The sequence below is a fragment of the Pollachius pollachius genome (genome assembly GCF_949987615.1).
Source record: "Pollachius pollachius genome assembly, chromosome: 6".
Lineage (NCBI taxonomy): Eukaryota > Metazoa > Chordata > Actinopteri > Gadiformes > Gadidae > Pollachius > Pollachius pollachius.
The window spans coordinates 3,802,517-3,814,403 of NC_136939.1; the positions used below are offsets into that span (position 1 = coordinate 3,802,517).

The 11,887-nt window shown below is 43.5% G+C and overlaps 1 protein-coding gene across 1 annotated transcript; it reads left to right on the forward strand.

The window, feature by feature from the left end:
* Nucleotides 1-1,338: 1,338 nt before the first annotated feature.
* Nucleotides 1,339-11,109, forward strand: oatx (organic anion transporter X; the record flags this gene model as incomplete). The annotated part of the gene is made up of 15 exons (XM_079737847.1): nucleotides 1,339-1,365; nucleotides 1,607-1,780; nucleotides 1,960-2,033; nucleotides 2,182-2,323; nucleotides 2,663-2,766; nucleotides 3,044-3,198; nucleotides 4,365-4,533; nucleotides 5,413-5,530; nucleotides 5,985-6,100; nucleotides 6,546-6,600; nucleotides 7,173-7,332; nucleotides 7,492-7,600; nucleotides 9,465-9,543; nucleotides 10,425-10,552; nucleotides 10,956-11,109. 15 exons carry the CDS (start codon nucleotides 1,339-1,341, stop codon nucleotides 11,107-11,109), a joined length of 1,764 nt encoding a protein of 587 aa, XP_079593973.1.
* Nucleotides 11,110-11,887: the final 778 nt, after the last annotated feature.

Genomic DNA, 11,887 nt, shown 5'->3' on the forward strand with positions numbered 1-11,887 from the left:
TATTTGTTCCTTAGGGGAGGAGGTGCAGCATTGTGTGTGATTTTAAAAAATAAGCGAACATTAGCATACACAATGCGATTTCCTAAATTAAGAAGGTTATGGTTATCGAGGATTTTGCAGTGGTGATGTTGACGTGTTATTTATCATGAATTTTAAGAGGGTTTTTTTACTTAGTACCTACCATTACCTTACTCTAACCACAAACACCAATCCTATAATGGAGGGATGAGAGAGAAGAGACAGAATGATGGAGGGATGATAGAGAAGTTATTAAGTATTAATACATCGAATAATAAAGGTTAATTCCGTACACGCATATTTTAACCTACTTGCATGAAACACGGGCTTAGGTTGCAGGTCTAAGTCCTGGTGGGAGGGAGGGGGTGGAGTAGGAGGACGTGACTTCAGACGATGCTCGGAGAAGCATTAACCACAACGAGTAATGATTGGTTAGTTAACGCAGGTGAACAAACACTGCGGCTAAAGTCCATCCTTCTCGCTGGGAGAGACAGTGAAGCAATAGAAGGTCAGTGAAAGTTACGGGATCATCAGTTCTCAGCCTCGTCAGGACGTCCAGTGTCACAGCTGTCCTGTAGATGCTTGCTGTGGCCGGCTCTCCAGCAAGGCACCCCGCAGCTCCGCAGAGCAAAGACTTGGCAAAGCAGGTAAAACATTTCATTCATTAGTCCTTCTTCGTTCGGGTTCAAGACTACACTTTTTGTTTCGGGTCCTGGGAGTTTTTATCAGAGCTGAGAGCATTTGCGATTTTTTTTTGGTCCTAATCTCGATCCGGATTAAACTCCGTTAAACCAACCCAAATTGGGGCCTTTCTAAAATAACTCTACTGGTGTTTTAATGGCCTTATGAGGTGACCGAGATCCGTACCTCGGTAATTATTTCCTATTTTTTTTTCTTAATTAATAATAAAAAAAAAGATATTTCAACTTTTTTAACATAGCCTATATATTTTCTTAATATAGGCCTATATATTTTTGGCGCTATTTTACTGTATAATCAGGAATTTAATGTGTTAACATTACAAACACACATACAAAAATATAATGATAGTTTAATGAAAGTATTTTTGCCCTCTATCTATTTAATTATAGATAATGAGTTTGTGTGTAGTGCATAGCCCTTGTGTTTGGTTTGTGTCTTTTTTGTATGAATTTTGCTCATCAAGAAATGCAGTAAATATGCTCCATTAAAAGAAAAACATCTGGCATCTCACTCATTTTTACTGGCTATGGTTGCATCGGTTATGCATCACGTTGAGAGTTAAACCTTCTTTTACAGAGTTAAACTGAAGGAACCTTGAGTTCTGGAATTACCATAGTAATGGGCTTCGTTGACCTACTGGACCAGGTAAAATAAAACATGCTTACTGTTAAATATGCATGTGTCTCTCTCTGTCTCTCTCTCTGTCTGTCTGTCTGTCTGTCTGTCTGTCTCTCTCTCTCTGTCTGTCTGTCTGTCTCTCTCTCTGTCTGTCTGTCTGTCTGTCTGTCTGTCTGTCTGTCTCTCTCTCTCTCTCTCTCTCTCATATATATCCATTCATATATTCATTTGTTTATTCATTTCTTAATTAATATGTGCTCTATTCTAGATTGGAGGATTTGGCCGGTTTCAGTGGCTTCATGTCACCCTCATTAGCCTTCCTGGGCTGCTGATGGCCAGCCAGAATCTACTGAATAACTTCACTGCTGGGATGCCTGCCCACCACTGCACTCCGTCAGCCAATCACAGCATTCCCTACCAATACAACCATTCTGCTACCATGGTCAGTCTGTGTCTGTCTGTCTGTCTGTCTGTGTATCATCATATCAATGTTTTCGTTATTGTGTCTTAACGGAGGACCCTGATTGGTTGTTGTCTTAATGGAGGACCCTGATTGGTTGTTGTCTTAACAGAGGACCCTGATTGGTCATTGTCTTAACGGAGGACCTTGATTGGTTGCAGGTGACTGAGCGGCAGCTTCTAAGGGTCTTCATCCCGCTGGACGCCTCCGGAACGTCGCTGGACAAATGTAGGAGGTAGGAAGCAAGGAGGTGAGGGATGTGGGAAAGACATGAGTAAGGAAAGGAAAGCATATATGTATAAATATATACAGCATATATATACAGTACATGTATGTACATATATATATATATACATTGTGATCTGTGGTGTCATGCGATGCAGGTATGTGACACCCCAGTGGCACCAGCTGCTGATGAACTCAACAGCGCCTCCTGCTGACCTCACCTCGGAGGTGGAGACGGAGGCCTGTCTGGACGGGTGGACCTTTGACCAATCAGAGTTCGACTCCACCATAGTCACAGAGGTACACAAATACATGAACAAGAGTGGATTATTCCAAACATAATATATTTATCTTTATTTGTATCAAAAGAGAGAGGGGTCAATATGAACTACCAATGAAGTTTAAACAGCTTTATAATAATAATACGATTAATATTACATATTATTATTATTATATAATACTATAATATAATCCTCCAGAGTGCGCCCTCGTACATCAAGTCCAATTTTATTGGTATAGCCCTTAAAGTTGCTTGCCAGGAGGCCACTTTCTGAAGTAGTGTTTGTGTCAGACCTTGTACTGTGTTTTTATTTTACGAAATCAACAATAATAACAACAACATTAAATATCCCCCCAAAGTGGGACTTGGTATGTTCCTTAAGACCGCTGAAGCAGATGAGCCAGACCATCTACATGGGGGGGGTCCTGGCTGGGGCCATCATCTTTGGAGGACTTTCCGACAGGTCACAAACACGCACGCACGCACACACACGCACACACGTTCGCGCACACACACACACACGCGCGCGCACACACACACACACACACACACTCCATTACCTTTTCCAACATTTACATTCTCTTATCTACAGCATATAACAGTATGACTTATCTCCGTATCACTGACTAATCTATATAACAGTATTGCTAATCTATAGAACATTAAAACATATCTCTATCACAGTATAGCATGAGTTCTTTGACTATAAACTGTGTGTGTGTGTGTGTGTGTGTGTGTAGGTTTGGGAGGAAGGTTATCCTCTGCTGGTCCTACCTCCAGCTGGCGGTCCTGGGCAGCTGCACGGCCCTGTCTCCCAGCTACGCCATCTTCTGCACCCTGCGCTTCCTCAGTGGGATGTCTGTGTCCGGCATCATCCTCAACTCTGTCTCACTCAGTAACTACCTGTCTGTCTGTCTGTCTGTCTGTCTGGATGTCTGTCTCCCTCAGTAACTACCTGTCTGTCTGTCTGTCTGTGGCATCATCCTCAACTCCGTCTCACTCAGTAACTACCTGTCTGTCTGTCTCCTTCAGTAACTACCTGTCTGTCTGTCTGTCTGTCTCCTTCAGTAACTACCTGTCTGTCTGTCTGTGGCATCATCCTCAACTCCATCTCACTCAGTAACTACCTGTCTGTCTGGCTGTCTGTCTCCTTCAGTAACTACCTGTCTGTCTGTCTGTCTGTCTGTATCTGTCTGTCTGTCTCCTTCAGTACCTACCTGTCTATCTGTCTGTCTCCCTCAGTAACTACCTGGCTGTCTGTGGCATCATCCTCAACTCTGTCTTACTCAGTAACTACCTGTGTGTCTGTCTGTCTGTCTCCTTCAGTAACTACCTGTCTGTCTGTCTCCTTCAGTAACTACCTGTCTGTCTGTCTGTCTCCCTCAGTAACTACCTGTCTGTCTGTCTCCCTCAGTAACTACCTGTCTGTCTGTGGCATCAACCTCAACTCTGTCTCACTCAATAACTACCTGTCTGTCTGTCCCTCAGTAACTACCTGTTTGTCTGTCTGTCTGTCTGTCTCCCTCAGTAACTACCTGTCTGTCTGTCGGCCTGTCTGTAGCATCATCCTCAATTCTGTCTCACTCAGTACCTACCTGTCTGTCTGTCTCCCTCAGTAACTACCTGTCTGTCTGTCTTTCTGTCTGTCTGTCTCCCTCAGTAACTCCTTGTCTGTCTGTCTGTGGCATCATCCTCAACTCGGTCCCACTGAGTAACTACCTGTCTGTCTGTCTGCCTGTGTCTCACTAAGTAACTACCTGTCTGTCTGTCTCTGGCATTAAGTGTGTTTTAGTATCTTTAGTAAGGCTTAACAAGCTTTAATTTGTTTTACTATAAGCTTTAGTTAGCTTTAGTTTGTCTCAATCTCTGTCTTTCTCGACGGCTCTCTCAATGTTTCTCTGTCTCTCTCTCCCTGTCTCGCTCCCTCCCCGTCTCTCTCTCTCGCCATGTCTCTCTCCCTCCCTGTCTCTCTCTCTCTCTATGTCTCTCTCTCTCTCCCTGTCTCTTTCTGTCCCTGTCTCACTCCCTCCCTGTCTCTCTCTCTCTATGTCTCTCGCCCAGAGGTGGAGTGGATACCTACCAGTTCGAGGACCCTGGTTGGTACTCTGTCGTCCTTCTTCTTCACCTTCGGTCAGATGATCTTGGCGGGCCTTGGCTTTTGGCTGAGGGAGTGGAGGAAGCTACAGGTGGCTGTGTGTCTGCCCTTCTTCCTGTTCTCCATCTACAGCTGGTCAGTAGCCAATCAGATGCTCCGTCTCTCTGTGTGTCTCTGTATGTCTCTCTTTCTCTCTCTCGCTCTCTCTCTCTGATTGGCTGTGTGTGGTCAGGTGGTCTCTGATTGGCTGTGTGTTGTCAGGTGGTCTCTCATTGGCTGTGGGTCGTCAGGTGGTCTCTGATTGGCTGTGGGTTGTCAGGTGGTCACTGATTGGCTGTGTGTTGTCAGGTTTCTGTGATTTGCTGTAGGTTCTCAGGTGGTCTCTGATTGGCTGTGGGTTGTCAGGTGGTCTCTGATTGGCTGTGGGTTGTCAGTTGGTCTCTGTTTGGCTGTGGGTTGTCGGCTGGTCTCTGATTGGCTGTGGGTTGTCAGGTGTTCTCTGATTGGCTCTGGGTTGTCGACTGGTCTCTGATTTGATGTGGGTTGTCAGGTGGTCTCTGATTGGCTCTGGGTTGTTCGCTGGTCTCTGATTGTCTGTGGGTTGTCAGGTGGTCTCTGATTGGCTGTGGGTTGTCGGCTGGTCTCTGATTGGCTGTGGGTTGTCAGGTGGTCTTTGATTGGCTGTGGGTTGTCAGGTGGTCTCTGATTGGCTGTGAGTTGTCGGCTGGTCTCTGATTGGCTGTGGGTTGTCAGGTGGTCTTTGATTGGCTGTGGGTTGTCAGGTGGTCTCTGATTGGCTGTGGGTTGTCAGGTGGTCTTTGATTGGCTGTGGGTTGTCAGGTGGTCTCTGATTGGCTGTGCGTTGTCGGCTGGTCTCTGATTGGCTGTGGGTTGTCAGGTGGTCTTTGATTGGCTGTGGGTTGTCAGGTGATCTCTGATTGGCTGTGGGTCGTCAGGTGGTCTCTGACTGGCTGTGGGTTGTCGGCTGGTCTCTGATTGGCTGTGTGTTGTCAGGTGGCTTACGGAGTCAGCCCGCTGGTTGGTTTTGAACCGGCGGTCTGAGGAGGCTCTGAAGAGCATCCAGCAAGTCGCACGCATCAACGGAAAGAAGGACGTCAACATCACCCTGGAGGTACCTGTCTGTCTGTCTGCCTGCCTGTGGGAAAACATCACCCTGGAGGTACCTGTCTGTCTGCCTGTCTGTCTTTCTGCCTTTTTGAGAACATCACCCTGGAGGTACCTATCTGTCAGCCTGCCTATCTGTCTGTCTGCCCTTGTGAAAACATAACCCTGGAGGTACCTGTCTGTCTGCCTGCCTGTTTGTCTGTCTGAGAACATGACTCTGGAGGTACCTTTCTGTCTGCCTGCCTGTCTGCCTTCCGAGAACATGACTCTGGAGATACCTGTCTGTCTGCCTGCATGACTGACTGATCACCCCGGAGGATATCCGCCAGTCTACCTGTCTGTCTGCCTCCTTCATAATTTTACATCATAGCCAAATCTTTTTTCAACAGAAAAAAACTGTGTTTAATAAGCGTGTGTGTGTGTGTGTGTGTGTCTGTGTGCATGTGTGCGTGTGTGTGTAGGTTCTCCACTCCCACATGAACAAGGAGATCGTCGCCAGTAAGAGCAGCTACAGCGCCTACGACCTCCTAAAGACTGGAGGCATAAGGCGCATCTCCGTGTGTCTGGTGGCTGTCTGGTACGAGTACCACTGTACACAGTAATACTGTCATACTACACACTGATACTACACTATAATACTATTATAATAATACACTATAAAACTGGTGTTTTTATGATACTACACTATTATACTACTGTAGTACTACAATGATACTACACTTTTGTACTACTGTAATACTACTAGGATACTACACTATGATACTACTGTAATACTACTCTGATACTACACTTTAATACTACTATGATACTACACTTTAATACTACCATGATACTACACTATAATACTTTATAATGAGACACATCTAAGTATGTCTGGTCTCTCTGATATGGAGATAACTCCATAAGACTAGATAATACTACTACTATATAGTATTGGACATATACTACTACATGCACTGCGCACACACAAGCATGCATGGTAGTTTGTAGTCATTCATTCATGACTGCTTTCTCTTCCTCAGGTTTTCCACCAGTTTTGCCTATTATGGTCTGGCCATGGACCTCCAGAAGTTTGGAGTAAGCCGTTCCATTCCTATTGGCTGGTATTCTACAACGTCTTCTGACGTCTTCTTATCTTCCTGTTGGTTGGCTATCTTTCCTGTCTTTCTATTGGCTCACTATCTGTCATGTCTTCCAATTGGCTGTTTCGTCCAGTGAATGGGTGTCCTGTACTCCTATTGGCTGGTTTTCCAAGTGAATGTGTGTCCTGTCTTCCTATTGACTGGTTTGTTCGGTAAATGTGTCTCCTGTCCTCCTATTGGCTGGTTTGTTTGGTGAATGCTTGTCCTGTCTTCCTATTGGCTGGTTTGTTCGGTAAATGTGTCTCCTGTCCTCCTATAGTTTGTTTGGTGAATGCGTGTCTTGTCATCCTATTGGCTGGTTTGTCCGGTGAATGTGTGTCCTGTCTTCCTATTTGCTGGTTCTCCAAGTGATTGTGTTTCCTGTCTTCCTATTTGCTGGTTCGTCCGGTGAATGTGTGTCCTGTTTTCCTATTGGCTGGTTCGTCCGGTGAATGTGTGTCCTGTCTTTCTATTGGCCGGTTCACGCAGTGAATGTGTGTCTTTTCTTCCTATTGGCCGGTTCTCCAGGTGAACGTGTACCTGATGCAGATCATCTTTGGTGCCGTTGATATTCCGGCCAAACTGCTGGCCCTCCTCATGCTGACGTACCTGGGCCGGCGTGTCAGCCAGGCAGCCTGCCTCTTCCTCTCCGCCCTCGTCATCTTCATTAACATCTTCGTCCCGACAGGTTAAACACACACACACACACTCACTCACTTACACTGTGTGTCTCTCTCTCTGTCTCTCTCTCTCTGCATCTCTCTCTCTGTCTCTCTCTCTCTCTCAGACAGACAGACAGACAGACAGACGGACCCTCACACACACTCTGCTCTTTGTGTCTCCTCAGACATGCAGACGCTGAGAACCACTCTGGCCTGTCTGGGGAAAGGTTTCACCTCATCCTCCTTCACCTGCGTCTACCTGTACACTGGAGAACTGTACCCCACGGTCATCAGGTAGGCCCCTCCCACTGTCATCGGGTAGGCCCCTCCCACTGTCATCAGGTAGGCCCCTCCCACTGTCATCGGGTAGGCCCCTCCCACTGTTATCAGGTAGGCCCCTCTCACTGTCATCAGGTAGGCCCGTCCCACTGTCAGCATGTAGGCCCCTCCCACTGTCATCAAGAAGGCTCCTCCTACTGCCACCAGGTAGGCTCCTCCCACTGAATCTTGACCCATGTCCCTTTTATTACACCAAGTTTGATGATGATTGGCTTAAGCTAACACCGCCTTTTGGCGCCATTTATTCCTCCCTCTACCAGACATGTTGTTTGGTCAATACATTTTATTGTATCTCAGCAGTTCAACCTTTACCCCAACCATCCCACCACGCCCCGATTGACCAAAACTTGATGTCATCTTGTTCCCAATTTGGTCCTGAGCAACTTTCGTATTGAACTCAAAGTCGTAGAAGTCCATCTTGATGTCCATATAAGCAAACGTGCATATGTTATTGAGGCCAATATGTGTAAAGCAGAAGGCGGTTGTGGCTGGTTAGGTGTGTTCTAATAATAAAACTAACATTCACACTAGGGTGCCTCGCACTTTGTGTTTGGCCACCTGATAATAAACATACTAGAAATGCAAAGTGCTCTACAGTCAGCAACACCGCACCTAATGGCAGGATAGTGTAAACAACCACAAGGGGTTAATCAATCAATTTTGTATCAATAAATAAATAATAAAAACTACTGCTATAATAAAAATAATGATATTTAACTTAAAAGTGGTTTTGTCATGCAAGCTGGTTTAAACATTATACTAGATTACAATTATTTAGCTGACGCTTTTGTCGGGAGGGATAATAAGTGTATTCACCCATGAATATACCGACCAATAAGAGCAAGATTCACACGTGTAATACAATTAATATAATTAGCAAACTGCTTCAAGTGCTACTTTATAGAAACAAGCGATGTGATGTTATATTATGTTATATTATCACAGACAGTCTGGAATGGGCTTTGTCTCCACCATGTTATATTTAGAAGACTGTAACATGTGATATAATGTTATATTACAACCCAGTCTCATGGAAATACGTGACACTGTCACGTCATTTAATCTATTCATTCGTTATCTTGGACACGTCATTTCAATTTTTCCGTGCCAAAAAGCACAAATTTCTAACAATATGACAGCTTTTGGCCCCCCGTTTCTACTTTCACCTTTGATCCTGAGAAATTGTGACAATTCACGGATATTTTTAATGCAGGTGGGCTGCTCTGTAGGCAGGTAGAATGAGTTTGAAATTTGTGCTTTTGGCACGAAAAAATTGAAATGACGTGTCCCAGATCATGAATAAATAGATTAAATGACGTGACATTGTCACGTATTTCCGTGAGACTGGGTTGTATATAATGTATAACATTGAACAGACTGTAAGACTATGTTATATTGTACTTAACAGACGGTAACATGTGATGTTATATTATGTATAACATTGAACAGACTGTAAGACTATGTTATATTATACTTAACAGACGGTAACATGTGATGTTGTTACATTATGTATAACATTGAACAGACTGTGAGACTATGTTATATTATACTTAACAGACGGTAACATGTGATGTTGTTACATTATGTATAACATTGAACAGACTGTGAGACTATGTTATATTATACTTAACAGACGGTAACATGTGATGTTATGTTATATTATGCATCACATTGAGAAACTGTAAGACTACGTTATGTATCACATTGAGCAGACTGTGAGACTATGTTATGTAATCACATTGAGCAGACTGTGAGACTATGCTATGTTATGTATCACATTGAGCAGACTGTGAGACTATGTTATGTTATGTAATCACAGGCAGACTGGGATGGGCTTCGTCTCAACCATGGCTCGTATTGGCAGCATGGCCGCTCCCGCTGTTCTGATACTGGACGAGGTACCAGCTTTAGAACCAACCAACTTACTAATAACCTGACCCTCAACCAAATAACTAACAACCTAACTCACTAACTAATAGCTTGAACTAACTATCAACCTCAAGACTCAATAACTAATAACCTCACTATTTACAAACCCAACAATTGAACAGCCCAGCGAGCTAATAACCTAAATAATTATCTAACAACCAAATGAACTAATAACCTAACTTATTAGCTAACCGCCTAATTAACGAATAAAAACATTCACTAATAACCTAACTAACTACTTACCTAATAACTGTCATAGCTAATAACCAAGTTAACTCATAACCAAACAAACGAATAAAGTAACTTATAAATCGTACTGACTACCAACCATACTAAATATGAAACGTACTAACTAATACCTATTAGCCTTACCAACCACCAGCACACTAACCAGTCAAAACTATCGGCAATAAAAGAGGCAGTTACAATAGGAGCAGCTATACTGGGATTAATTATAAAAGGAGCAGCTATAAATGGAGCAACTATAAAGTGAGCAACAATATTATTATAAGGAGCAATTATAATAGGAGCAGACCTACACAAATCCTGCTTTGCGTGTACCGCCATCTTGTGGCAGCCGCCATTCCATGCTACTCACACTATAGCTTTAGTGTGAAAAGCATGACGCCGCTATAATAGAAGCAGCTATTGGGTTAATAACATGAAGGAGCTATAACAGGTGCAGCTATAGAGTAAATAACATAAAGCCGCTATAATAGGAGCAGCTATAGGGTTAATGACATGAAGGAGCTATAACAGGTGCAGCTATAACAGGAGAAGCTAATGTGATGATAACATGAAGCTACAATATATATTATAATATATAATAACAGCAACTGTGTGTGTGCAGGTGATCCCTGCCCTCCCTAGCATCGTGTACGGAGGGGCCGCCGTGGTCGCAGGAGTGTTCGCCTGCTTCCTGCCGGAGACGCGGGACGTCCCGCTGCCCGACACCATCGAAGACGTGGAGGACAAATGGTACGCAGGCGCTAGCTCATTGTATGCAGAACAGTAAATTAAATAGTATGCGGGCGCTAGCTCATTGTTAGCAGAATAGCCATTAAATGGTAAACAGGAGCTAGCTAATTTTTTAGCAGCATAGCAATTAAATGGTAGGCTGGTGCTAGCTTATTGTTAGCAGCATCGCGATTAGCCCCCTATTTTCAAATAGGGACTGATTTCCTTACACTATTACACTTTTTTTTATTGTATGTCTATTTTGTAACTTTACTATCTCTACCTTCTGTATGTCTGTCTGCTTGTCTTCTTGTCTGTCTGTCTCCTCGTCCGTCTGTCTGAGTGTCTGTCTGTCCGTCTATATGCCTGTGTGTCTGTCTGTCCGTCTATCTGCCTGCCTGTTCTTGTGTCTGTCTGTCTGCAGGCCTGGAATTCTGCGGCCCAAAAAGAAGCAGGACCAGGCAGAAGAAATGCCTATGAAGGTGGGCGTGGTCTCTGAAGGGGGCGTGGTCTCCAAAGAGGAAATAGCTTTGAAAGAGATGAAGGAGGGGGAAAGCGCAGGGTTAAACGCCCTTTGATCTATCTATGAAACTAGATCTATATATACATATTTGATCTATGAATCCAGATCTAGATATAAATGCATGAATCCAGATCTATATATAAATATATGATCTATCTATGAATATAGATCTATATATAAATATAGGCTCTATCTATAATATATATAGATTTATATATATATATGTATGTATGTATATATATAGATCTCTCTCTGTAGAGAGAGAGAGAGATAGAGAGAGAGAGATGATAGATATGCAAAGTCTTACGCTCAAATACAGGCAACTATGTTTTCAAACTTGATTTAAAATAACAGTTATTTTCTTTAGGGATAGCGAAAATGTTATTATGAATTTTAAGGAATGAATTGATCCCAATTTTTTCATTAGCACACAGAGCATGAGGCCCGCAGTCCACCTGTAATCAGTTCACTTTTACAATGAGGATTTTTATTAAAAACTGCAATCAACTGGAGTCAAAACTTGAATAATTTTATTTGTCCCATTTTCTTTTAAACGACTTTTTGAAGTTCGAACCTTGATCAAATGTTGACCCTTAATGTGAACGCTAAGCTTGGGTTAGGCTTACGGTTAGCCCTAACCCTTAACCTAACATGGTACACGTCAGGGATGACCTTAACATACTCAATTTTAGGGTTAGCCTTAACCCTAGACATATGCTGCTGGCTCTACTCTTTCATGCAGATAACAGTTCCTGTTGGGCCAGGAGGTACATCACAGTACAAACGGTCAGATCAGTTTCTGTTAAGTCAGCTAGCATGACTTCACCAGCAAC